General features: G+C 56.3%; 2 protein-coding genes across 3 annotated transcripts in view; one reads left to right on the top strand and one right to left on the bottom strand.

The window, feature by feature from the left end:
* LOC310749119 (coronin-7-like) overlaps positions 1-27,767 on the bottom strand; it is a 102,807-nt gene that overhangs the window by 27,557 nt on the left and 47,483 nt on the right. The gene's annotated exons all lie outside the window — the stretch shown is intronic.
* On the top strand, positions 1,722-26,153 carry VASN (vasorin). Its single transcript, XM_083585707.1, has 2 exons — positions 1,722-1,909; positions 23,639-26,153. Exon 2 carries the CDS (start codon positions 23,649-23,651, stop codon positions 25,620-25,622), a length of 1,974 nt encoding a protein of 657 aa, XP_083441833.1. The 5' UTR covers positions 1,722-1,909; positions 23,639-23,648; the 3' UTR covers positions 25,623-26,153.

Raw genomic sequence — 27,767 nt, 5'->3', positions numbered from 1 at the left:
AATGATATGTTAGAAAAACTAATTATATATATATAGAGAGAGAGAGAGTGTTGAACAGGGACAGGCCCGGCCCACCAGAGGCTGGGCATCTGCTTCTGGACAAATTTGCCCCCCCCTTTGGGGAACGAAGAAACACACCACCCCTTCTCTCATAGAATGGTAGAGTTGGAAGGGACCCTAAGGATCATCTAGTCCACCCCCCCACAAGGCAGGAATATGCAGCTGTCTCCTATGAGGATCGAACCTGCAACCTTGGCCTTATCAGCACCACACTCTCACCAACTGAGCTATCAGGGCCATTTATTTTCTTGCAAGATGAGGGGACTTTATTGAAGGCTCTTCTTCCCCATCCAACATCCACTGGAGTCTACGGGAGGGGAGCGCACCGCTTCCCTCTGGGCACTGGATTCAAACCTCCTACAGGCACCCCCAGAATCTGCCCCCAGAGAGTGGCTGGGGTTTTTCCCAAGCAGGGGGGCCTGGAATTCAGGGTGCTCTAGGTGCCCTGGCTGTGTCACTGTGTCTGGCTGGAATCTTTCAGTGCTGCCCCAGAGGAGAGCCAGGAGGGGGTGGCTAAGAAGACTCCCCTCCTGGTGCCAACCCCTGGGCAGGGGGGCAGCCTGCTCCCCGGCTGGGAGAATTCTCTTTGGCACATGGGGCTCTCAAGGGCCAGGGGGGCCTTGCTAGGCTCCTCAGCCCCGAGAGTCTGCTGCATCAGGCCGGTGGTCCATCTAGTCCAGAATCTTAGAATCCTAGAACTGCAGAGTTGGAAGGGACACCTAGAGTCATCTAGTCCAACCCTCTGTGATACACAGCCAGGGCACCTGGAGTCCCCTTAACCCCCCCCCAAGAGAAACCTGCCAGCAGGACCTGAGCACCAGAGCTCTCTCTCCTCCTGCAATATCAGAAGCACTGCTGCCTCCAAGCTTGGAGGGCGGATCATGGCCATTGTGGCAGCCAGCCCTCTTCTCCTGCCCTGGCTGGGCCCCCCTGGCCAACTCCCTGCACCAGAGGCAGAATCCCAAGGAGGACCTGGAGGAGGATGAGCGCTCCAGGGAAGGCCTGTGAGGAGCAGTGGGAAAGCTGGCCCAAGGAGAACGGGGCACAAGGCTCAGTGCCAAGGAGGCCCAGCCAAGTGGGCCAGGCAGAAGCACAGGAGCGGCGCCACAGAGCTGCCAGCTCCAAAAAGGGGTTCACTCTAGATGAAATCACCCGTAGACTTGCTGCCCTCAGCTGACACCCCCAGAAAAGACGTCTCTAACCCTTGTCCTATTCTCTTGGGCGGTGGACCAAAGAGCAGCAGCAGAGCCCTGGATCAGGCCACAGGGCCACTGCCTTGTCCCGGCTCCTTCATCCTTGCCACCTGGCTAGCCAGATGCCCCCCAGGCAGGGGGCTAGGAAGACCCCCGCCCCTGCAACACCAGCCTATGGCGGGGGGCCGCGTCGGCATAGGGCTGCGGGCCAGAGGCCACTGCGGGGTTGGGCGAAGTGGTCCTCTCTCCGCCGTCTCCAGTCGGGGCCCGTCGAGGAGGCGTCGCATCGGCCCCCGGCCAGCCAGCAAACCTGTGCCGGGGTGGCCGCGGGAGAGGAGAGGAGCAGCCCGCTCCGCCGGCCCCTCCGCCGCCGGCTGCCCCTCGGAGCAGCTCCCCGGCTCCACCTCCGCGGCCCCGCAGCCAATCCAGCGCGGCCGCCCGTCGGAGGAGCCTCTTCGCCAGCCGGACCCGCCTCCCGCAGCCTCCCGCCCCGTCTCGCCTTCGCTCGGGCGCCGCGCAAAGGAGGCAGCAGCGCACGGCCAGGACGCGCAGGAGGAGCAGCCGGCGATGGAGCGCGCGCCCCGGCAGTCGCCCCTCCGCCGCCCCGCGCTCTAGACCCCGACGCCCCGCTCCCGAGTCGCCGCCCGGCCCAGTCGGTAAGTCCGCCGCCGAGCTGGCTGCTCCCTCGACGGCTCGCTCGCTCTCTTCTCGGGCTCCGCGTCCGCGCTTGCAGCCGGAGTTTCTCCGGAGAAGTTGGCGGGGCTGCGAGCGGGGAGACTCTGCCAAGCGCGCCGCCCTCGTAGGTTTGGCCGCTAGCACGGGCCAGCCAGGAGTCGCACGTCCCGCGCGTTTTAGTCGCGCATCAGCCAAGGCTACCTCGCAGGGCTGCTGTGCAAGGCGAAGCCCTCCTCTAGCGGTGGGGCCTGACTCGCTGGCCCGATGCCCAGCAGCGAGGGGCAGCTCGAAAGCCTATTCCGTGGCGCCCCCGCCCCACGAAGGACAGAGCCTGCGCTGGGCATGGACAAAGTCCCGGGTCGAGTCCCCAAGTCGGGCTGGGAGAGCGAGCCTTGCCGGAGACGCGGGAGACGGACTCCCGAGCTCGGTGGGAGCCAACTCCTAGGGCTCGAGGGGTCTTTGCCCCCCCATAAAATATTTGAGAGCCCTGGGCTCACCCAAAATTAATGGGCATTGCCATTCCAGTGGTGCGTGATCGATTATGCGGGTCCCCCAATATTTTATTCAAGTTGGCACCCAGGCAGCAGCCCCCCTTGGTAAGTTGGCAACCCAGACAGGGCCCAGGCTCCCTCTCCTTGGACGAATGCAAGGGACCCCCCCCCTTTGCCTCCAGCTGCAGAGGAGCAGGAGTCCTGTCTGGCCTGGCTCTCCTGTACACTGATCTGGGTTCAGCTCTGGGACAGAGCATGTGCAGAGTGCTTTTCCTCCCTTACCACTACCAAATTATCTCACTGTCATTCCCAGGGAGTATTCCTCCAAAAGCCGCGTCAGAAGCACATCATGTTTATGGTCCTCTGTCAGGGCAGCTCCCAGCTGGATGGGGGCCTAGCGGTCCTCTATTCTGCTGAGCTTAATGGCACCCCAAATCTCACTCCTGGGGGGGCAGCTGCACGTCCCCCCAGATGGGCTCAGTACCACTTGCCTTTTCCCTTCCCGCTTCCCAAGCAAAGCAGGTCTGGGAGAGGAACTCTGAGCCAAGATTCAGGAGGAGGGGGTTTTGGGGTGTCTTGGCCGATGCTGGAGAAGGAGGCTTGGGAGAGCCAGCAAGGGCTGGCAGCTCCCTCACTGCTGGCGTCAGGCATGGACTCCGGGGGCCCCTATGCTGGGCTGGGATGAGAGATGTGGGTTGCCTCGTGGAACAAACATGTAGGAAAAGAGCCTGGCGGTCTTCCCTTCTCCAGTTGGAACACCCTTTCCCGCTCTACGTTTGGGGGCTGGCTGGGCATTTTTGCCCTGCCCCCCCCCGCACTGGTTCCTTTCTCTTCTCCCCCCTTCCTTTTCCAGCCCCTGTGTTTATTTTCTTCCGTACTTTGTGAGTGGGATTCTGGGAGGTTCTGTAAACAGAGTGTCAGAGGCAGGAAGGAGCTGTGTGAATGAATGACAAGCCTGGAAGTCATCCAAGCGCACCCTCACCCCGACCCGACCTGGGGTGGCTCTGTCACTTCCGGCCTGCTGCAGGACTGCCCCCCACGGGGGCCGAGGGAGAGGGGTGCAGGGCCCAGGGCCACTGTGCCAGGTGCCAGCTACTCTCTCTGTGTGTGGTGCCAATCAGGAGAGATTGCGGGGAAAGGTCTGGCTCTCCTGGTGTTGCCGGGGGCCAGGCTGGGGCTGTAGCTTCGCGAGTGACCACTTGGGGGTCTGGTGCAGGGCATCAGGCAGAGGTGCGGCAGGGGGCCTCCTGCTCATTATACATGCATATGTCCCTTGGGCGCTTGTGAGAAGGGCAGGGCGGAACAGACTTTTTCCTACTTTATGGAGACAGAGAATTCCTTATCCCTCCTTGAGGGTGGCAGGGAAACGGTAGCCTGTGAGTTGGTTTGCGTGGGGGAGCTAGACTGCAAATGTTAACCTGGCCCAGCAGCCGGTCTCTCTCTAGGAGCTGTCGTTTTGTGGGGCGCTGGGGGGGGGGCAGGAGTGGCTCTAGAGGCAGAAATCTCAGGACTCAGAGCAAACTAAGATTCTCAGGATTCCTTGGGTAAATCTGCAGTATAGATACAGATAGGTAGCCGTGTTGGTCTGCCATAGTCAAAACAAAAAAAAATTTTTCTTTCCAGTAGCACCTTAAAGACCAACTAAGTTAGTTCTTGGTATGAGCTTTCGTGTGCATGCACACGAAAGCTCATACCAAGAACTAACTTAGTTGGTCTTTAAGGTGCTACTGGAAAGAAATTTTTTTTTTTGTTTTGACTGCAGTATAGAGATACAGATACCAGAAGTAGTGAATCTAAGGAAGAAATGTGTTTTGTTTGTAAAAAATGATACCGCCTTAATAGAATAAAAAAAATCTCTTAAGTGGTTTAGATAAAAAACGCAACAATGTTCAACAAATTATGTTTTGGAATTATTCTTCAGAAACAAAATCCCTGGTGCATTTCCCCTTCCACTGTCCACATACCCCCCCCACTTGCCCCCTGGGCCAGTCAATAAAGGCCTTGGCTTACTTTTCTGTAAGTTGGCACAGAATGTGTGATTGCTTCAAGGAACAAGCTGCTTTTTCAAATGCTACAGGGCTCCACGGAGCCACAGGTTCTGAACGTATTTCTGAGGGATCCAGGGCTTGAACTGGATTGTGCTCTCCGCTATGAGGGAAACTGAGGCAGGGCTGGTGGCAGCGAATAGGTTGTGTGCTCAACAGATGTGCAGCTGCCGCCCTGCTGCTTAGGGGCCCTGCATATGTTGCTGTTGTAGCTGCTCAGGTTAGATACTGCGGAGGGGCCGGGGGTCTGCAGGCCATGCATGTGCCACGGCTGGGGGCACAGGGGAACAACACCTGGGGAGGAGGGGAAGGAGCAGGCAGGGTGGCACAGAGGGCACCAGAGGCTTGGTAAGCTAACATCCAATAATTTAGCAAGCCCAGCCCAACTGCTACAACAACCTGCAGCAGTTGCATTTGGGTGGTTTAAAGAGGTAAAGATGATGGTTTGCGCCCCCACTATGTACCTTGTTAAGACAGACGTAAAGCTGGAGAGCAACAGAATTGTAGAGTAGAATGGGGTGCCCAAAGTTAATCTAGTCCAACCCCTTGCAATGCAGCCATTTCAACTAAAGCATCCCTGATAGGTGGCCATGCAACCTATTTTCAAAAAGCTCCACTGAAGGATTGTCCATCACTTCTCAAGTCATTCTCCTTGCTCTTTATGATTACAAAATAAGAGCCCTGGTGAATCACACTGACAGCCCACTTAGACCAGCACCCTGTTTCCAAGAGGGGACAGGCAGGTGCTTCTACCAAACTCACAGCCAGGCTTCAAGGCAACAGTCCTTGCTTCCTCTGCTGCCCGAGCGGCTGGTGTTCAGAGGAATGCCACCTCCAAGACTGGCAGGTCCTCTGCACTAATTCACAGCGATCTCGAGGATGCAGAGCCATCACCTTGCCAAGTAAACCTTATAACTATGGCTTTTAGGCCATGGCTCAGCGGCAGAGAGCTCTTCCTTTGCACCTGTATGCGCCCCTGCTCTTAAATCCCCGGTCAGGGCTGGGATAGAGCCATACCTGCTATTCCAGGGGGCCACCAAGCGAGATGGACCACAACTCTGAATCGGCAGAAGGCAACAGCTTCTGACTTAAGAGATAAATATGCAGTTCTGAAGCGAAGAGTTTTAATAGTACAGTCATACCTTGGGTTGAAGTAGCTTTGGGATGAATATTTTTGGGTTGTGCTCCGCAGTGACCTGGAAGTAACGGAGTGCGTTACTTCCGGGATTCGCCGATCACGCATGCACAGACACTCAAAATGACGTCATGCGCAGAAGCGCCGAATCGCAACCTGCAGACGTGCAGATGCTGGTTGCGTTTGCTTCTGGATGCGAACGGGGCTCCGGAAGAGATCCCATTCGCATCCAGAGGTACCACTGTAACACTCTAAAATCTGCTGCCTGCTTAATCAGAAAAAAAAGATTTGATGAAGAGTTGTTTTTAATCAACGAGAACACCAAGAATATATATATAAAAAGAGACTGCTGGATCAGGCCCGTGGCCCATCTAATCCTGACCCTGTTCTCCTAGTGGCTGACCAGGTGCCCCAGTGGGAAGTTAGGGAGCAGAACATGAGCACAAGGGCAAGACTCTTTCAGAAACATTGCTGCCCCTGCAGTCACTGTGGCGAGTGACTTTTTACCTGTCCTGAATCTTCCAATGCTCAGCTTCATTGGAAGCCCATGAGTTACGCCAAGCATAATTTTACACATTTCTGTCGCGCTGCCTCTGAACTCCCTGCCATGGGAGCATATTCACCCAGTGCTTTTCCAGCTGCACTGGCTCCCGGTGGAGTACAGGGTCAGGTTCAATGTGCTGGTTTTGACCTTTAAAGCCCTTCACGGCCTAGGACTCTCGTACCTACGGGACCGCCTCTCCCGGTCTGCCCCACGGAGAGCCTCAAGGTCCATAAATAGCAACACCCTAGTGGTCCCAGGCCCTAAGGAAGTTAGATTAGCTTCAACCGGAGCCAGGGCCTTTTCAACACTGGCTCCGGCCTGGTGGAACGCTCTGGCCCATGAGATCAGGGCCCTGCAGGATCTGATTTCTTTCCGCAGGGGAATAAATTTATTATTATTATTATTAGTAGTAGTAGTAGTAGTATCCCAGACTTTCCCACCTTTCTTCACCGCAGCTCCTCACAGTGCCTCCTGAGCCACCAAGTGACCCAGTCCAAAGTCAGAACAGGTCACCTTTCCACCTGGCAGCACCCAGCTGGCTCACCTGGGGGTGCCCCTTCCTTCCCTCCCTCCCTGATGCGCAGCCCGGCCTCTTCCTTAGAAGCATCCCAAACCAGAAAGGCAGCAGCTGCCTCACAACATTGGAATTCTCATTAGTTGGTCCTTGGGGAGCAGCATTCCTGGCGGTGTGTGCAAGGCAGGAGAGTGCGCAAGGCAGGAGGGTGCGCAAGAGGTGCACCAGCCCTCCTCCTCCTCCTCCTCCTCCCACGCAACTGGCTCTGGCCGTGCGGAGCGGCTGGAATCAGTTTCTTCTTGGAAGGCTGGGCTTCCTGGCTTGCCTCCTCCGGAACACCTGAGGGGAGCCCCAACCGTCCCCCCCATGCCTGCCAGAGAGGAACAGGAGGCTGGGCTGCTGGAAAGATTGCAAAACCTGTTCCAAGCAGACAGGAGAGGGGAGAAGAGGAGGGGAAGCAAAGGGCCAAGGGGCTGGGTGGGGGGGGGCTTTCTGAGCTGCAGCGCGGCTCTGCGTTGCCCAGGGATTGCCAGAGAGCAGTGCCAACCTTGGCTGCCCAACTGATGCCCAGAAACGAACCCGGCAGAGGAGAAACAAAGGCAATGTGCGCATCTAGCCAACTCTGCGAGGGGACTGATGGGATCCTTGTGGATTTCTAAGCAGAGGCCAGGGGGCCATCTGTTGCCGGTGATCAAGTTGAGATTTCTGCATTGCAGAGGGTTGCTCTATACGATGCCCAGAGTCCCTTCCAGCTCTACAATTCTACGATCATGTCAGAGAACGTGAGCAGAGTCAGAAGTCCAACAGTCTGTCCCGTGGTGCAGGGGTTGGAAACAGTTTGACTGGGCAAGCCAGCTGAGCATCGACTTGCTCTATGGCAAACAAGTGCCTGTATTTGCCAGGCGAGAGGCCCAGCGCAGAGAAGCTGGGAGGGAGCCCTGTGAGTGGGCAGCTGCCCAAGGAAGCCTCTGGCGCTGCTCCGAGAGGGCACTGGCACTTGCCCTCCTCAGGGTGGATCCTGCTACTGCCGCCACCTCCCTTTCTCCCTGGTCTGGCGGCTGCTTGCACCAAACTCCAGGAGAGGCTGGCTGGCCTGAGCCGGACAATGGCTGCCTTGTTTGCTGTGCTGGCGAGAGGAACTTGCCAGGAAGGTGAGCTGGCAGGAAGCGTGTCCAACAGGCACCTAAGAGGCAGCTCCGTGGCAGACTGTGGGGGGCCCAGTGTGCGGCGGAGGCAGGGGAAAAGGAGCCCCAGCCTGCCAGGAAAGGGTTCGCACATGTGGCCCCCGCTCTTCTTCATGTTCCCCCCAGCAAAAAGGCCAGGAGATTCCTTTGACGTGGCCTCCCCTGCCCTGGGCCAAGGGGCTGAGACATCTGGCTCTGGGTTTGTGTGGAGAGCCATTTGTGACATACAGATAAACTGATGGTGCCAACATGGTCAGGGAGCCCCCCCCCAAGGGGGAACCTTGCACAGTTCTCTTCTCTCGCAGGAAAGGCAGTTTTAGAGGAAAAGCGAGTAAGAGGCAACGCAGGGCGTGGAGAATGTGGACAGAGGAAAGTTTTCCTCCTTCTCATAACACTCAAATTCATGGGCATTCAGTGAAGATGAGTGCTGGACAATTCAGGACAGGTTAAAGAAAGTCCTTTTTCAGACAGCAGAGAGAGAGAGAGAGAGAGAGAGAGAGAGAGAGAGAGAGAGAGAGAGAGAGTGACCAGGGGTCAGCAAACCTTTTCAGCAGGGGGCCAGTCCACTGTCCCTCAGACCTTGTGGGGGGCCGGACTATATTTTGAAGGGGGAAAATGAACAAATTCCTATGCCCCACAAATAACCCAGAGATGCACTTTAAATAAAAGGACACATTCAACTCATGTAAAAACACATTGATTCCTGGACCATCCGTGGGCTGGATTGAGAAGGCGATTGGGCCAGATCTGGTCCCCAGGCCTTAGTTTTCCTATCCATGATATATACTATGGAACTCCCTCCCACAATTTAGAGAGCTTTAAAAGAGGGCGTTGAGACAAATTCAAGGAGGACGGGGCTATCGATGGCTCTGCCCCCAAATGCTTCTGAATGCCAGTTGCTGGAAACCTCAGGAGAGGAGAAGAGGGCTCCTGCGCTCGGATCCTGCTTGTGGGCATCTGGTTGGCACCAGGGAGAACAGGAGGCTGGAGTGGGTGGGCATGGGCCTCATCCGGCAGGCTCTGCTTATGCTCCCTGCCCGCAAGGAACTCTCTCCTGTGCAGCACAGCGGAGGGGCCTCCTAGCCGGGCACAGGTGCCATCAGTGCCAAGGCCTCTCTGGTAGCAGAGGTGGTGCTGCAGCCCTGCCAACCCAGCTGACTCTCTGACAACACAGCCGCAGGAATGCAGGTCGGCCAGCGCCACCCTGAGCTAATGACGGGTTACCTCTGTGTGCCTGGCTAAGGATAGCCTGGTGTCCTTGTGGCAGCTGCGGTCAAGGCCAGGAGGGAAGGGGCGAGGGGCAGGCGCCACTGGTCACCTTCTGTGCCCCACAGAGGGGTGACAAAGCAGGCTGCAAAAGGGGGCCCTGAGCCATTGATACCCAAATGACCCTGAGCCATTGCGGCTTCCCTTGTGGACACTGTGCTCTGTCCCGGGGGCAGCAGAGGAGAGCCCAGAGGCCGAAGAGAATTCAGCAGCTGAGCCCCAGGAGGTTGGCCAGAGTGCGAAACATGGGGTAGCTCTTGTGAAGGAGAGACAGCAAGGCAGAGGCGGCTCGCCGAACCTGTCCCTGCCAAGCCCCGAGGAGGAGGAGGGTGGAGATCCGCCCTGCAATTAATCCTGCGGCAGGCTTAATCCTGGCACTGCGGTGTCCCACTCCTGACCTGGGTTGAGGCTGCGCTTGGAGGAGCCGTAATTAAAGGGGCAGCAGCGACAGCAGACGTTACTCAGCAGCCTGGATGTGGCAGACACGTCAGCGAAACCCGAGCCCAGCCGCTTCCGAGCAGCATTCCAGCGGGCGAAGGCTGGTGCTGGGCACTCCTCCCAGTGCCCTCCCAAAGCCCTCCTCATCTGCTGCTGCTGCTGCTGCCCTGGTTATGTGGCATGGCTCTTCCTCCCCCCCCCCATCCAATTCCCCAACTGGGGCCAAAGCCAGTCTCAGAGGCTCTTTTCTGGCTCTCCCTGAACCAGCACAGACCATCTATGGTTGCCACAAGCTCCAGGCTGAGCAGGGATGCCCAGCAGCCTTTTCAGCACTAAGCAACTTAAGCCAGACCGTGCTCACGGAAAAAGGGGGAGTTTGGTCCAAGTCGCGTAGTAGATGAAGGACATACAGAGAAAGCCAACCCTACTCTTAAGACAGCAGCAGCCGCCCCCTTGGTGGGAGGGCAGACCCCTCCCCAAACTAGCCTGTGGCCTCATGTCTTTGTGTGTGTGAGGATGCACCAGCATGGGGTTCGAGTGCTGGTCCCGTGAGCGTCTGTTTGCAGAATCGGACAGGGGTGCCGCCACCCCCCCCCCGGCCCAAATGTCTCAGGCCAGGCCTGCATGCACACAGCACCTGCTCCACTAAGTTCCCCTGAAATTGGAGAGGCTTCCATGCCTCCCCAGTTTTGCAGAGTGCGGTGCAAGCTTCTCTCTGCAGGGCTCTGGGGAACCCCAGTAGCAAGGGCAGATCTACTGTGAAACAAATGAAATTTAAGTTTTAGGGCTCCTAATCCCAGAGGCACCTCAAAAGAGGAACAACCCCGCTGACAAAGATAACGGGGGTCACCCAGACCTCATTGCTGGTGGCAAGGCTTGGGAGTTCCAGCTTCAGGGCCCCCCAGATGTAGCAGGGCCCCAGAAGGTAAAGGTAATGGGACCCCTGACCATTAGGTCCAGTCGTGGCCGACTCTGGGGTTGCAGCGCTCATCTCGCTTTACTGGCCAAGGGAGCCGGCGTACAGCTTCCGGGTCATGTGGCCAGCATGACTAAGCCGCTTCTGGCAAACCAGAGCACCACACGGAAACGCCGTTTACCTTCCCGCCAGAGCGGTACCTATTTATCTACTTGCACTTTTATGTGCTTTTGAACTGCTAGGTTGGCAGGAGCAGGGACCGAGCAACGGGAGCTCACCCCGTTATGGGGATTTGAACCGCCGACCTTCTGATCGGCAAGTCCTAGGCTCTGTGGTTTAACCCACAGCGCCACCCGCGTCCCAATAGGGCCCCAGAAGCAGGCATGCGAACCCTGAAATTCCTTTGCCCTTCTTGCCTGCTGCTCATGCATCATGTGCAGGCGGAATGGCACCGGCTGAGCGCAGCGAGGGCCCCAGAACACACTGCTCACTCTGCCGAAAGGGAGAGTGAACTGGGAGAAAGGCAGCATTGAACACGGTCCCCCCCCCTTCCCCGTCTCTCTCGCACGTGCAGAGGAGACCCCCACTTGGCAGCTCTCTGCGGAGCCCAGGTGTTTCCAATGCGGCCTGGGCTACTGACAGCCCAAGAACGCCGCCTGCACTGGGGGCGGGGGGGGGGCATTGACGGTGTCAAGGAGGGGCCTGGCTTTAAGGAAAGAATGCGGGGGGGGGGGAGCCCAGCATGTGCAAGCAGAGCCTCTGATGTGCTGCCAACCACAGAGCCAGCCCCCCTCCCAGCCTGGGGTGGTGGGGGTTTTTTTTAGCAGGCGCAGGAGGGAAGCGTTAGGAGACGCCTTTGGTTCGGGTCCGTACATCTTGGGAGCAGATGCATCTATCGCAGCCACTACAGAGGAGCTGCGCATTCCTGCGGGACCCAAGTCCCCCCCCCAGCCAGGATTGGGGGTGGCGGGAGGCGGAGCGCTTTGCCCCAAAGGCCACAAACCCCACAGAGTTCATAAGGCAACTTTCTCGCTGCCAAGGGTGGAAGTCTCCCTTCTCAACACCACCAAAGGCAGAAGCGATCGCAGCTGCCCTGCGGATGTGAATACTCACATGGGGGGGGGGCGCAGAGAAAGAGGATGCTTTGGCCAGGATCTGGGGAGCGGAAGCTGCCTTATTCCAGCAGCCTGTGACCAGGAGGGGTCTCACCAGGGCGGCAAAGCGCCCTTCCCCACAAGCCCCATTCCTCAACAACTCCCTCCCCAAGCAAAATCCCCCTTGCAGACCTGCTCCTCTTGCAACAGCCAGCGGGCCTCTCGCTCAGGGCGCCCCCCCAATCAACCACTTCCTTGTTTTTCCAATGACTTCTCCTAATCAATCCAAGCCGTGCGGCGATTAGGAGCAAAGCGGGCTTTGCAAGCGTTTGGGAAACTCTTTTTTTTTTTTTTTTGGTCGTTCGCTCGCAACGCAAACACAAAAACCGCACAAACGCGCACACGAAACCTGCACAGACAGAAGACCTGCGGGAGAGTAGAGCCCAGCAAGGGTCCTCTGTGGGGTGGGGGCAGTGGGGTGGGGGGCAGAGAGCAAGGCTGTCCCTGGGCCAGCTGGAAGGAACGGCTGAGAGCTTTTTGGACCCGGCTCCAGGATCCAGTCGACTGAGCGCTGAGCTCATCGGGCAAGAATGAGCCTCAAAGCCACAGCGGTGTGCAATTGTGTGTGTGTGTGTGTGTGTGTGTGTGTGTGTGTGTGTGTTCACCTCTGCTAATCTGGCTCCAGCCTGGGCAGTGCACTGACCCTTCCATGCCTGGCAGAGGCCGCCCCCCCCCCCGCCCTGCCGCCAATTAAGAGGACTTTCCTGTCTCAGATCCTGGACAACAAGCTCTCCTAATTAGTAATGAGCCCATTTTGAGGCTCTGATGGAGCCTCTAAGTTGCAGCAGCGCCTTCGCCTTGGCGCATGCCCAGTGGCTGCGGGGGGGGGGGTTTCAAGGGGGAGAAGGGCTGCCCCCCCACCAGAGAGGAGAATGGAGAGAAAGTTGAGCCAGCAGCTCTGGGGTGATGGGGGGAGAGACAGCATCTTCATTTACACTAGATTCAAGGTGGATTGGAAGCACATATAGTATTTGAAGTGGGGGGGGGAGCAAGAAGCTAGACAAGGGCCAAACCATTTTACTTTGGGGGGAAAGCCAAGTATTGGGGGGGCAGAGGAGTATAGAATTGTGCACAGCATGGAGAAAGTGGAAAACGGCTTTTCCACTCCGTGAAAATGAAGGCCGGGAGGAGATTCAAAAGGAAGGACTTATTGACACAGAAACATAGAACTGGAGAGCTGGAAGGGACCCCGGGGGGCCTTCCAGTCCAACCCGCTACAATGCAGGAATCTCAACGAAAGCATCACAGTACAGCCGTAGCATTTCTAGTGTGCTTGTGTGCCAACGTTGGGAAGCCCAGCTAGAGAAGGCTTTGCAGTGCAACCCACATCCTTGTGGAACTCACTGCCACAAGATGTGTGGATGGGGACTGGTTCGTGGGGCTTTAACTGGGGATGAGACCAATTCCTGGAGGGTAAGCCTGTCTCTGGCTACTAATCATGATGAAGAGAGATAGGGAGATGTGGACAGATAAAGAGATATAACCTCTGGCATCAGAGTCTGTCTTCCTCCAAGTACCAAATTCTCGGTAGGGGAAGCAAGGGGAGGCTGTTGCGCCCCAGTTCTGGTGCTGTGGGCATCTCAGGGACATCTGCCTGGACACAGCTGCAAACATTGTCTTTGATCCCACCCCGCAGGGCTGGTTTTGTGTTGCCTTCCTGTGGGGCTCAGCAGAGGGCAGGAGCTCAGGAACAGCACCACAAGCGGCTTGCAGAACCCTCTGTACTTTTTGCTTGCGAATTCTCCCCTCAGACCTTCTCTCTGCCGGACACACGTTGACCCTATTGTTTGCTCCCTATTGCACTGGCTTCTGGTGGAGTACAGGATCAGGTTTAAGGTGCTGGTTTTAACCTTTAAAGCCCTATACGGCCTAGGACCCTCGTACCTATGGGACCACCTTTCCTGGTATGCCCCACAGAGGACCTTACAGTCTGCAAATAATAACATTCTGGAGATCCCGGGTCTCAGGGAGATTAGGCTGGCCTCAACCAGGGCCAGGGCCTTTTCGGCCGTGGCCCCGACCTGGTGGAACGCTCTGCCACAAGAGATCAGGGCCTTGTGGGATTTGACATCTTTCCGCAGCTTTTTGTATAAAAACTAGCATGAAAGAGGCCTCCCAGCATTCTCTCAGGCCCATATAAGATGAGCATTTACTCTTCCCAACCCAAATCCTGCGGAAAGCCATCTAATTCAGATTTTAATTTTATCCTGACTTGTTTTTAAGAGGTGATTTAATTATTGTTTGATTTTATATCAATGTTTATATTTGATGTTAGCCGCCCTGAGCCCGGTCTCGGCCGGGGAGGGTGGGATACAAATAAAAGTTGCTGCTGCTGCTGCTGCTTCTTTTTATTATTATTATTATTATTATTATTATTATTATTATTATTATTATTGTCAGGCCCAAGACAGCCCTCCTGGGAGGAAGAGGTTGGCAGCAACTGCTCTCGTGGTAGATTTGGGTCACCATGAAAGGGCAGCAAACTTCCCATTATTCAATTTATTCTTGCGTTTTGACTGGGACTGGGAAGACGGCAGTGGACAGGAAGAAGGGAGGTTCTGCCGCAGGAGCCAGAATGCCTCCTTGCCGACTGGTTTATTGCTCAAGTTGCTGCAGAACAGGTTCAAGGGGGTTTGGGGTTCCTTTTGGATGAGGTTCAGCAGCCGCGATAGGGATGTACAGGGCTGGGGGTAATCAGGGATGTTCTTTGACCCTTCTTGCTTATCCGTAGGTAAATGAGGAATTCCTGACAGTGGCAAGAAGGCTGCCTGGCAGCTCCCAGGAAGGGGGGGGGAGCCTTTGCTGGCTCTTCCACCCCCATCCTCACCCCTAATCCTGACCGCGAACAGGATGCCCGGGAGAAACCGGAGAGCCCTGACCCTGCAATCAGGCCAGGGTCAACCCCACTTATCTCCTTGCCAGCAAAACACAGCAGCCCCTTCAGGAGGCCTGGGCTGGCCTGTCAGCACCCCCCCAGCACAGCTGGCTCCCATTACCCACAATGCTCCAGGCCAACCTTCGCCCCAGCAGAGGGGCCCCGGTCTGCCTTCACCTGACAGGTTAAGAGACTGCAGAAGGAACAAGAGGGCAGATTGAGGGGGCGGGGGAGATGGGGGGAGGGAGGCAGCGGCAGAAGAGAGGGAGGCTATGGGGCACCCAAAGCAGGCAGGGGGAGGGAGAGCTCATGGGGGGGGTGCAGGAGGGCTGGCAGGAGAGGACCCTGCAACAGCTGCCTGCTCCACCCTGTGTAGTAAAGGGAGAGGAAACCCACCCCCCAGCCCCCGCCATGCACAAACACACACCGGCTGTGGCTGCAGCTATCCAGGGATACAAAATCTGGCATCAAGCATCAAGGACCAAGAGCTTGTCAGTTGGATGAACCCATTAAAAAGACATTTCAATTAACTAAAAGCCAATTAACTAGGCAGCGGACTTAAAACTCTCTGGGGAAGCGGTGGGCTTCCTTGGAGGATTTTAAGCAGAGGTTGGGTAGTCATCTGGTCAGGGATGTGTTGGGATTCCTGCATTGCCGTGGGCTGGACTAGATGACCCCTGGGTTCCCTTCCAACTCTACAATTCTTTGAAGCTTTCGTATATTTACGCGTTGCCTTTAGAAGAGGTGATGACGCCTGTACTGAGAGGATACCCTGACGCAGGTAACACACACGTGGGCATCGTTTAAATATGTAGAAATATTCCCACCTGAAGGCAAATGTACTTGATTAATCTACGAACGGAAACTCGTACGCCCAGTCAGTTTGGCATTTCTTGAGCCGCGTCACACAGCCAAAGTGACTGCAGAGTCAAGGAGGGCAGCAGGGCGGGCCGGCCGGCCGGCCAACCAGGCACAGCTCCCAGCTTGAAAGGGCAGGTAGGAGACGTGGGCAGGATCGAGCCCAAGTCCCAGCTAGTCTCAAGAGCAGCCAGGCAGGTGCCTCGGAGAAGTTCAAACGCAGGGAACAAACACCAAGGTGCTTTGTTGTTAAATATTTGATATTTTTTTTCCAACCTCAAAACAAATAACCGTATACAATACCAGTGCAAGACTGGCTTATTACGTAAAACATTTCAACCCAGGAAATCCTGGCCAAAGCCTTTAACGCAGGGCAGACACACCTGTCCCTACAAAATACAAAGCCGCTTCTCATCCAGATCTTTCCCCAAGCCCTTTGTCTCTCTCGGATGACTTCTAAGCTTCTCCAAAGGAGCGATTTGGCAGACCGGATCCAGTACCACCTAGCTAAAGGGAGCCCAGTCCAAGATTCCCATCGCTGGCTCCCTCGCTGCCTAGCAGCAACTGAAAGAAGTTGGCATGGAAGCTGTGCCCCTGCTGTTTGCCCCTCACCCCAGTGCCCCAGTATTCTGAAATCCAGCCTTCTTCTCAGCATCCATATGCACAGAGCCTCATGGCTGCCGAGGGACCCACACACTGCAAATGCTTCTAAGCCAGCCCCCAGCCCCCCCAGACATTGGGGACTATAACTCCCACCCCCCCAGCTAGAGGTGATGAGAGCTTCAGCCCAAACTTCAGAGTGGGCACCATGTTGGCTTCCTCATCAAAGCCTTCCCTCTCCGCCTGTGGCCGGCCCCTGCCATTAGGCGAGAGAGGTAGGTGGTTGCCCCAGGCGGCGGCTGGTGAATGTCAAGAAAGGGCAGCAAACGGTTATTTAATTTAGTAGCCAGGTATTTTTTGCCTGCAGGGAGACACACTTCTGGGACTTTGTGTCTCGAGTGCCAAAATAACTTGGCCAGCCTTGGAAGGTAAAGAGCTGCCTTGCGCTGGGCGGAGCAGGATACTGGGTTTGGGAAGCAAGGCTGGAGGAGACAGAGAGGGATGCGAGAACCATCTTCAAGGATCTCAGTACAGTGGTACCTCGGGTTAAGAACTTAATTCATTCCGGAGGTCCGATCTTAACCTGAAACTGTTCTTAACCTGAAGCACCACTTTAGCTAATGGGGCCTCCTGCTGCTGCCACATGATTTCTGTTCTCATCCTGAAGCAAAGTTCTTAACCCGAGGTACTATTTCTGGGTTAGCGGAGTCTGTAACCTGAAGCGTCTGTAACCCGAGGTACCACTGTACATTGCATGGAAGAGGGAGCAAGTTTGGGACCAATGGATTCAGGTTACAAGAAAAAGATTCTGACTAAACATCAGGAAAACGTTTCTGACAGTCTTCTTCTTTCTTCTTTCTTCTTCGGCGATCCCTCATAGCTGAGTAAGATTGTCTTCCATAAACACGGTTTTAACAATGAGTCTGTAAGTTTCTGTGGAGGCCAATTCTGGACCCACACGTCCTTCCACAGTGGGGACATTGGTTTCCGGGTGGGAGTTGATCCCGGTGTGGATTTGCCAAGCGTCCCTTCCTCTTAGCACCTTTCTCCCTTGCGTCCTGAGTTCGAGTGTCTTCAAAGCCCAGGACACCTTTGGTAAAGGCTGTTCTCCAACTGGAGCGCTCGCAGACCAGTGTTTCCCAGTTGTTGGTGTTTATACTACTTTTTTTAGATTAGTCTTTAAACCTCTTTTGTTGATCACCAGCATTACGCTTTCCATTTTTAAGTTCGGAATAGAGTAGTTGCTTTGGAAGACGGTCATCAGGCATCCGCACAACATGGCCAGTCCAACGAAGCTGATGTTGACAGTAAAAGCTGTTTGACAGTGGAACAGACTCCCACAAGAGGTTGTGGACTCTCCTTCCTGGGAGGTTTTTAAACAGAGGTGGGATGACCTCTGTCATGGGTGCATTAGCTGAGATTCCTGCATTGCAGGGGGCTGGACGAATGGCCGGCGTGAGTCCCTTCCGACACTATGATTCTATGAACCACACACGCACCACAACAGCCCAACAGGGGGCTGGACTGGATGACCCTTGGGGTCCCCTCCCACTCCACAATTGTCAGAATTGTTGACACTGACTGGCAGTATCAAGGAGTGCCCTTTGCCTCTGAGCCTGCCTGGTTCTGTGGCCCTGAGCACCATCGCTGAATCCTGCCTTATGGAAGGCATGTGCTGTTGCTCTTTCTCTCCTTGCTCCCCCACCAGCAGCTTTCAGGGGGTGCCCCCAAGTTCTGTCATTGCAAGAGGGGGCGAAAATGCCCCTCCCCACCGATTCCCTTCAGGAGATTTCTTCCCTGCGAGACCATCGGTCATCCTGCCAGGGAGGGGGCCCATCCCAGGCCTGCCCCCTCCCTCCTTCCTCCAGCTGCACATTCCAGCCTTTGTTACCTGTCTGTGTGGTGCCAGCTTTGGGGGGACCATTCCAGAGCCCCCCCTTTGCCGAAGTTCATTAGCTCACTTATTAAAAGGGCTGACAGACATGCTGAGAAAGCAGCAGCCCCCCCCCTCCCGTGACCCCATCATGCATTGGGGGCATTCCTGAGCTGCCCAGGACCCACTCCAGCCTCACTCCCACTTCAGGGAACAAGAAGGGGAGTCCTCCTCTTCCTCTGCTCTCCCCCCCTAAAAAAAGGGCAGGATTAAACCCATGCCTGGCTGAATGGCTGTGCTAAGAACACAGAGAGGAGCAGAGCTGGAATCTCAAAGATGTTGAGAGGACAGGCTCTGCCCTACATAATGGGGTCTGGGGGGTCCCACCCCACTGCTCCCTCCTCCTGGGGTGGGCAAGAGTGGCAGCCCTGGGGGCGTCCCAGTCCAGGAAAGAGCAACTGCTGGTCTCCAGAGCGAGCGGAGGAGCAGAACCACAACTCTCCCACTTGGGCAAAAGCAGCGTTTCCTGCCCTGGGTGCCCACCTGCACTTTTTCCAGTGGGAGAATTCACTTGGAAAATATTGCATCCAAACACAAAGCTCATGCCAGGTGTTTTTTGGGGGGTGGGGGTGGGGAGGAATCCACATGTGGGAGGCTAGATGCCTTCCCTGTTCAAACCCAAATCCTGCACGGCCTGCAAGTTTCGGGATCGCCTCTTCCAGACTAAAGCACTTCCATGTGTGGTTGTTGAAAACAAATCTGCCCTTTTTCCCTTATGGAGTATCCAAGAGCCCATATAGAGTCCTTACATAGGTTCCCTATTGGTAGGAGAAAATAACAGAGGCCAACCAGAGAATAGTGAGAAGCAAAGCAGCTAGTAAGCCTGATTTTTATTGATCTGTTGCAAGAGGGTCTTCACTCCCCACGCAAGAGGGAGGAGGAACCCAGAACAATGGTGCGCAAGCTCTTATATAGACTTTTGAAGTTGCCACCCTGTAGATCAAGACCACCCCCAGAAACATCATACCTACATCACAGAAAGGGTGGTCTACAGCAGAAATCTGAGTGCTTTGTTTACCTCCTGTCTGCCAGGTTACCTGCTTAATGGTCACTTGATTGGATTGCCTGGGGAGCCTGGCCAGTCTTTTGTAATGATAAATACTTAGTTCCTGAGCCAGGTCAGGCTCACACCCTATTCATATCTTAAATGTGCCCTTAAGACAGGTTTTCTGAGGAAAGAGACAATGGGGAGGTTTCCCACTTTGACCTTGCAGAGAAATAATTGAGGTCGGTTTGGGAATCAAAAATGGTTTCAGGTCGGTCTTCCTGTGCTGATCTATGTATGTGCTTGGTTGGTACATTTATGAACATTTAACATATATCTAAGACCTCAAAAGTCCTGTCACAGGGTCCACTTGCAGGACTGAGCCCCACCCATGATGCAACTCTGTTCGATTCCTGCATTGCAGGTGGGGCTGGACTAGATGACCCTGGGGGTCCCTTCCAACTCTACAGTTCTATGGTTCTCTGAATCTCCAATCCACCAGGGCTCTTGATTCAGTCCCTTCCAGGGCACTCTGCAAGCAGGCCTGGTATTCAGCACCTTTAAACCCGACACTCAGCGCCAGCCCTGCTGGGATTGGCCCTGCAGTGGAACGGCACGGGAGCGAGGGGCGTGAAGCACCTCTGCAGTCCGGCTGCTGGCTCTGACCTCACCTGGCCTCGGGTGATTGGCAGGTGCCCACCATGATCCACCTGTCCAGATCTAGATATGTCCAGCAGACCAGATCCAGCTCCTGGCTCTTGGTCTACTTGCCGGAGAGGGAATCGCATGGTGGGCAGGGGCACAGAGAGGCATCTGCTGCAACTCTTTGAGAGTCTGTGGCATTCAGGAGTCTAGGAAACTCTTAACTCAAGACAAGGGCTGCTCTTGAGATACGGGAAGAAGGCAAACAGGAGTTTCTTTCCCCCCTTTTTCCTTCTGTGATGGAACTCCTATTTGGGGACTTCCCTGGCTTTTTTTCTGGCCCACGTAGGACCAGTTTGGATAGTTAGCCTTGGTGAAGACTTGACGTTTTCATCCCCCAAAAAGTTTTTGAGTTTCTGCTGAAATGAGGCTGCATTTTAATGTTGTATTTTAATCTTTTTTTTAAGCTGTGTTTCAATCAATTTATTTTTATTATTATTATTTCGCCACCCCTCTGGAGAGGGCAGGGTTCCTCCTGGGCTTTTGACAGTTTTGCGGGAGGAGCCAGATCCTCATGGAGAGAGGGGAGTGCGTGTTTTCCTTCCAGATCTCCCCCCCTTTCTCTGCCCCCCACCCACGGGTGTCCGTCAGCAGTACCCAAAGGCCAGGGGTTTCCAAAAGTTTGCTCCATTTCCCTTTGTTTCCATGCTGGGGGGCTCTCTTGCACAAGCCTGTTCCTCTGCTCTTTTCCGGTGACCTTTGGAGACATGAACTGATGACAGGCTAGGCCGACCCCCCTCCCTCTGAGACATTGCTAATATATACAAGGAGGAGAGACCGGTTACGCAGAATGAAATCATCAGCTGGGGTGAGAGAGGCGGAATGACACTGGAGTGTTTTGACCCACGGCTGCCCGCCTCACAATGTGCAGAAAAACGCTCTGTGACTTCCCAGGGACTTGGCAGTAAGGAAGCAAGATGGGTTTTCCCGGCTAGTCACAAGACACCTCTGTGCGACCAGGGAGACGTGGCTGCAGTGAAACATGCGCCACTCCCTTTGGAGGGGGGAGTGCATGGAGCTGCTCTTCTCCCCCCCCCCCCGGGTGGGAGCCATTTCTGCCCATCACAGGGAGCAATAAATGTAAGTCGTAGAATTGGAGTGTTGGAAGGGACCCCGGGGTCAGCTAGTCCAACCCCTGGGGGTGCAAGAATCGCAACAGAAGAATCCCTGGCACGTGGCCATCCAACCTCTGCCTGAAAACCTCAAACGAAGGAGAGTCCATCACCTTTGGAGGTTAAGTGCATTGCATTGCGCATACCACCAGAAAGCCCTTCCCAATACTGAGTCAGAGTAGTAGGAGTAGTAATAAATGAGGATGCGGGTGGCGCTGTGGGTTAAACCACAGAGCCTCTTGGGCTTGCCAATCAGAAGGTTGGCGGTTCGGATCCCCGCGACGGGGTGAGCTCCCATTGCTCGGTCCCTGCTCCTGCCAACCTAGCAGTTCAAAAGCATGTCAAAGTGCAAGTAGATAAATAGGTACCGCTCCGGCGGGAAGGTAAATGGCGTTTCCGTGCGCTGCTCTGGTTTGCCAGAAGCGGCTTAGTCATGCTGGCCATATGACCTGGAAGCTGTATGCCAGCTCCCTCGGCCAATAAAGCGAGATGAGCGCCGCAACCCCAGAGTCGGCCACGGCTGGACCTAATGGTCAGGGGTCCCTTTACCTTTACCTAGTAGTAGTAGTAGTAGTAGTAGTAGTAATATTAATAATAATTTATTATTTATACCCTGCCCATCTCGCAACAAAATATTAAAAGTACAATAAAGTATCAGCATTAAAAACTTCCTTAAAAAGGGCCGCCTTCAGATGTCTTCTAAAAGTCAGAGAGTTGTTTATTTCCTTGAAATCTGAAGGGGAAGTGTGGGCGACACCACCGAGAAGGCCCTCTGCCTGGTTCCCTGCAACTTCGCTTCTCGCAGTGAGGGAACCTGCCAGAAGGCCCTCAGAGCTGGACCTCCATGTCTGGGCTGAATGATGGGGGTGGAGACGCTCCTTGCCGTTTGGATTCATGGGATTGGGTCCTCCCCTCTGGAGCAGCAGAAAACAAGCTTCCTCCATCTTGCAGGGGGCAGCCCTTCGGACATCTCTCCCACCCCCTCTTCCCTTTTCCAGCCTTGGATGCAGTTTGGGTAGTAAGAACTCGCTGTATGCAGAGCCCTGAAGATGCCTCTGCCAGACTGAGGCCACGAGGGCTTCCTCCTGAATGCTCCTGCCCAGAGCCAAACGCAGCTGGGGGGCTGGCAGGGCAAGGGCTCCCCCCTCCCTGGGCTGCGGGACGTCCAGTTTGCTGCAGCTGGTGGGGAGCAGTCCTGGGTGGCAGGAGACACAGCGCAGAAGGAGGCTGGGTGGGGCTCCCTTGACTCGGCCAGATGGCTCTACCTCACTTGCCTGACTCAAGCGATAGACATTTGGGGGCAGGGGCAGCCAAGGTTCGGCGCAGGGGCGGCAATCTGGGGCAGGCACCCCCCCCAGCAGCTTCAGAGAGAGCTGCAGTGCGACGACTGCATGGGGCTGCGTGCCTTTATCCGCAAGAGGAAGGACGCCTGCTTGGCATGTAGAATGTCCCAGGCAGGGCTGAGAAAGGCTGCCCCCTTTTCCCTCCCTGGTGAGCCTGGCAGAGGCACCACATGCCAGGGGTGGGCAGAAGGGGGGAAGAGTAACAGATGCGGGTCTTTGAGCTGCTGGTCTGTTTTCATTTTCCTCCCTCTTCGTTTCGCAAGCTGACTCCCTGGTGCAACAGCCTCCAGAGCTGTGGCAAGAGCCGTAAGGATGGCCTGTCCTTTCCAACGGGGGGTTAAAAAATATAGTTTGCAAACCCACCTCGTGCCAGAGTTTCTGATTCTGGTTTTGCCCAATTACCGCAAAATATAAGCTTTGTCGTTTCTGGCATGCCCAAACCACAGACTTCATTCGAACCATAATTAAGCTTTCGATTAGGTTTGCCCCAGTAATGGCTTTTGACTTCCCAAAAAAACCCCTCTCTAAACAGTCTCCACTACTGGATATCAACAAACAACTGGGAAGGAGAATCCATAAAAATTCTCTTAAGAATTGTTTAACTAGTGGTGTCAGCACCGACTCCTGTTAATCTCAGGGAGGTGGGTTTGAGCCCCACGTTGGGCCAAAGATTCCTGCTTTGCAGGGGGTTGGACTAGAGAACCTTCGTGGTCCCTTCCGGCTCTGCAATCCTGTGATCCTCTGATTCCCCTGTGACCCCTGGGTGTCCAAAAAGCAGGAAGTTAGGCAGCACCAGGCGTCACCTGAGGACGAAGCTTGGGGGGGGACTGGCCAAGGACAGGTGGGACACCCCCCCTTGCCCAGGTGTAGTTTTTATGATGGAATCCACGCCCCCCATGTTGCACGAGACTGAGGCCACAGACCAGGGGTCCCCAAACTAAGGCCCGCGGGCCGGATAAGGCCCGAGGGACTCATTTATGCGGCCCACAGTGACCCCCGCTGCCCGCTGCAACCGCCCGCTCTTACTGGCGCTGCACTGCGCGGCTCCCCACTTCTGGGTCAGAGGAGCACCAGAATTAGCTTGTGCATATGCACAGGCGTTATTTCCGGTGCACATCCGGGTCGGAGGAGGCACATGTGCACAAGCTATTTCCGGTGCTCCTCCGACCCGGAAGTGCGCCAGAAATAGCGTGTGCACATGTGTATGGGCACGCGCTCCCCCGCCCTCCAACCCACCACGCGATCGGTGCTGGAGACACCGACCCGAGGCGCAGTAAGTTTGCTGACCCCTGCCATAGACAAATAACCTCCCAGTTCCTAAGGAACAGCAAAGGCGGGGGTAAGAATTGTACACTATTGCTTTGAATGGCGGGGGGTGTGTCTCACCAGAAACATGCCCCTGCCCCTGCCTTGCAGGAACTGCCACAATCCCTTCCAGCGCTAAACCCTCGCCATGCCTCCTTCCCCGGGAACAAACCCAGTCGGGCTCTGCCAGCAGAATCCAGCTGAGCTGTGAACCAGATTTCTGGAAGGGCAGGAACTTGGGGGAGGGGGGGCTTGCAGCAGAACGGTCAGAAGTACCACCGTCCAACCCAGCTCTCTCTTTCCCCCGCAGGAGCCGCGCCATGAGGCAGCTGGTGCTCTGGGCGCTGCTGGTCCTCCCCGCCGGGATCCTGTCCCGGGCCTGCCCCTCTGAATGCCAGTGCGGCCAGCCCCAGACGGTCTTCTGCATTTCCCGAAGGAGCCACGCCGTCCCGCAGGGCCTCCCCCCAGACACGGCTAACCTGTACGTCTTTGAGAACGGCATCCGGTCCCTGGGCGAAGACAGCTTCGCGGGGCTGCCGGCCCTCCAGCTTCTGGACCTGTCCCAGAACCTCATCGCCAGCCTCCCAAAGAACGTCTTCCGCCCGCTGGCCGGCCTCCGCAACCTGGACCTCTCCTCCAACCAGCTGCGGGAAGTCACCAACGAGAGCTTCCACGGCCTGCGCCTTCTTGAGCGGCTCTACCTGGAGCACAACCACCTGCAGCACATCCACCCGGCCGCCTTCGACTCGCTGGAAAACCTCCTGGAGCTGAAGCTGCAGGACAACCAGCTGCGGACACTGCCGCCCCTCCAGCTGCCCGCCCTGCTCCTCCTGGACGTCAGTCGGAACAAGGTGACCGCCCTCGAACCGGGCGCCTTCCGCGTCCCCAACCTCGAGTCGCTGAAGATCGCTGGGCTGGGCCTGGGCGAGGTGGAGGAGGAGCTGCTGCGGAGCGTGGCCGCCCTGCACGAGCTGGACGTCTCCGACAACCTTCTGCCCACGGTGCCCCCGGCTCTGCAGCTCCTGCGGGGCCTCACCAAGCTCAGCCTAGCCGGCAACGCGCAGATCTCGCACCTGCGCCCCGAGGACTTCCGCGAACTGCGCAACCTGCAGGAGCTGGACATCAGCAACCTGAACCTCAGCAGCCTCCCGGGGGGGTTCCTCGCCTCCTTCCCTCGGCTGCGGGCTGTGGCAGCTGCTGCCAACCCCTTCAACTGCGTCTGCCCGATGAGCTGGTTCGTCAGCTGGGCCGCCAGTGGCAAAGCTCTGCTGCGGAGGCCCGAGGAGACTCGCTGCCACTTCCCGCCCAGGAACGCCGGCCGGCTGCTCCAGAGCCTGGAATACGCAGACTTCGGCTGCCCGGCCACCACCACCACCAGCAGCGTGGGCACGCAGAAGACCGCCAGCCCAGATGTGGCCGAACCTGCGCCCAGCCACCCGGGTGCACCCAGCACGGCCAGCCCCACGGAGCCGACGTCAGCCACCTCGCCCACCACGCCAGAAGGCCTGCCCAGCGCGGAGCCTCGCCTCTGCCCGCCGGGCACCTGCCTCAACGGGGGCGTGTGCCAGCTGGATGCCTGGAACCACCTGGAGTGCGCCTGCCCTGTGGGCTTCACCGGCCCGTACTGCGAGACTAGGGCCCGGGCGACAGCAGTGCCCACTGCTGCCCGGGTACCTGCCCCTCCCGAGCGGCTGGCCATCAAGCACGTGGGGGGCACCTCGCTGAAGGTGGACCTGCAGAACGAGGCCTGGTCGTCTTTGGAGCTGAAAGGGATTCGCCTGACATATTGGAGTCTCTCCGGGCCCGACAAGCGCCCTATCACCCTCCGCCTGCCGGCCTCTCTGCCCGAGTACACCGTGCGAGGCCTGGCGCCCAACTCCTCCTACCACATCTGCGTGGGGCCGCTGGGGGCCAAGGCGCATGAGGACGACCTGTGTGTGGAGGCCCGCACGTTGCACCTGACTCACCAGCAGCACGCGCCCGTCACCCAGGGCAAGGGCACCAGCCTGGCGCTCGTGGTGGTGCCCGCCGTGGCTTCCGCGGTGCTGCTTGCCGCCGCCGTGGCCGCCGCTTCCTACTACGTGCGCCGGAGGAGGAGGAGGAGGAGGAGACAGGCGCACGCCGCCTCTGGAGCTGCCGGCCCGCTGGAGCTGGAGGGGGTGAAGGAGAACGGGGACCTGGGGGGCCACGGCCAGAAAGTGGCCCCCAACGGCCTGGAGTACGAGGTGCCGCTCATGCAGCCGCAGACGGCCAGCCGCCCTGCACCCAGGACCCTGCGGCCTTCCTACTTCTAGAGCCAAAGAAGGGGCCGAGCGAAGCTGGCAGCCGGGGGCGAAAAATCAGGTCCCAGCCTGCCTGGGGGGTTGCCTCGTAGCAACACGGAAGTCCCCTAAGGCGTTCCGAGCACAGCATCCCCAGGGCTGGACCCGATGCCGTCGGACTAGGCGGCCGCTTAGCCGTGGCTGCCCCAGGGATGCCCGGAGCGTGGCCAGGGGCCATAGAGCAAGGCAAGAGGGCTCCATGTTCTGGCAACGAAGGATCCTTTTGCTGAGCCGGGGGCAAGCAGATGAAGGAAAGACCAGCAGCCCCTTCTGCTGGGGGGGGGCCTTGAAGTCGGGGTGGGGGGAGGGGGGCACGAGACGGAGCTCTCTGGGGGAGCTTATCGGGAAACAAAGCTTTATGGACGCTTAGAGAATATTTATAAGACAGGATTATGTCCCATTTCTTCTGGGAACAACTCTCTTTTCTAACACGGACGGAGCCTTTTTGTAAAAACCGGGCTGTGTAAGCATTTTTGTACAAAAAATAAAAATTTCAAAAGGAAAGAGGTGTTTCTGGAGAGTGATGAGTGGGTAGAAGGGGGGTTCGAGGGTTGTGTGTGGCTGGGGTGGGGTCCTCGCCCCCTGCCATAAGGGACGGTGGCTGTAAGGGGGAGGTGGGGGGTCTTGCACCTGGGGAGGCTGGGCAGGAGGCTAAGGACCCCCCCTTCACTCAGGGACAGGGGCAAAACCACTTACACATGAACTTCCCGCACTGCGAGGAAGACCCCCCCTCCAAGACGGGGAGACTTATACCGTGTCCAAGGTGCTTTAGTTGAGATTCCTGCATTGCAGCGGGGGGGGCACAGCTAGATGACTCTTGGGGGTCCCTTCCAACTCTTAAGATCTGGTGATTCTCATACCCCCCCAAGTGTCCCGGTTTTCCCGGGACACTCGCGAAATTACAGAAGCTGTCCTGGTTCATGATTAAATCCCCGAATGTCATGGTTTCACTTTTTTCCTTTCCTCCACATCTCGGAGAACAATTAAAAGTGGAGAGAGAGAGAGGGGAGAGGAGAGAGGGGAGTCCCGTTTCTGCTGAAAATAAAATCCCTGCACCAAATGAAGGAAATGGTGAAGCTTCCATACAGAGCCCTTCCTGTAATTTTGAAGAAAAAGGCCACCAAACCACTTGAAATTCTTTCGTTGCAATGCTTCCGCAGCCAGCCATTTCTTAGGAAAAGCAGCGAGTGTCGATTCCTTTATTGTAAATAGAGAGTCACAGGGTCTACTCAGAAGCAAATCCCACTGTAGTCCATGGAGCTTACTCCCAGGTAACTGGGTCAAGACTGGGCAGCCTGCAATCTGAAGCATTTTTACTCAGAACGAAGTCCCACGGACTTCAACAGGATTTGCTCTCTGGTATGTTCCTGATCAATCTCACAGCTTCCATTTAGTATTTAGTATCGTTATCGTTATATCATTATCATTATTATCCGCCTTTTCCCCTGGTGGGGACTCACGGCAGCTTACAGCTAAAATTCTATTTCCATTTATTTGTGGAAGGTGCACAAGACTCCTTTCCCTGCACATTTTTCCTTTACAACAATCCTGTGAGGCAGAGAGGTTGCCATTGGCTCGAGGTGACCAGTGTCGATGAGCAGATGACGTCTGTCTGTGCCGCAAGATCAAACGCTGGAGAAGCTTCCTGATGGGAGAACAGGACGTCCCTATTTTATCAGAGAAATGTTGGCGGGTATGGATTCTATCTAGCTCAATACTGTCTACACGGGCTGGCAGCAATGGCTCTGGTGTCAGACAGGGCACATTCCCAGCAGCCAATGCCTGGAGACTGAACTTGAGGCCTTCTGCTCTGCCATGGAGCCACAATGGCCGTTCCCCTCCGGGCGCTGCAAGGACCAATCCGCGGAAGGGGAGCCAGCGGTTTCTGCCGGTCCCTTCCTTGAGGATGCTCAGAAGGAGATGCTGAGCTCAAGAGGGAGCCTTCCTGTTTCAACACCTTGCCGGAGTCTCTAGGGCAGGGGTCAGCAAACTTTTTCAGCAGGGGGCCAGTCCACTGTCCCTCAGACCTTGTGGGGGGCCGGACTACATTAAAAAATGAAAGGATTCCTGTGCCCCACAAATAAGCCAGAGATGCATTTTAAATAAAAGGACACATTC

The sequence above is a fragment of the Podarcis filfolensis genome, assembly GCF_964270895.1.
Source record: "Podarcis filfolensis genome assembly, chromosome: 14".
In the NCBI taxonomy this organism is placed as follows: domain Eukaryota; kingdom Metazoa; phylum Chordata; class Lepidosauria; order Squamata; family Lacertidae; genus Podarcis; species Podarcis filfolensis.
This window is presented reverse-complemented; position numbering and strand designations above follow the sequence as displayed.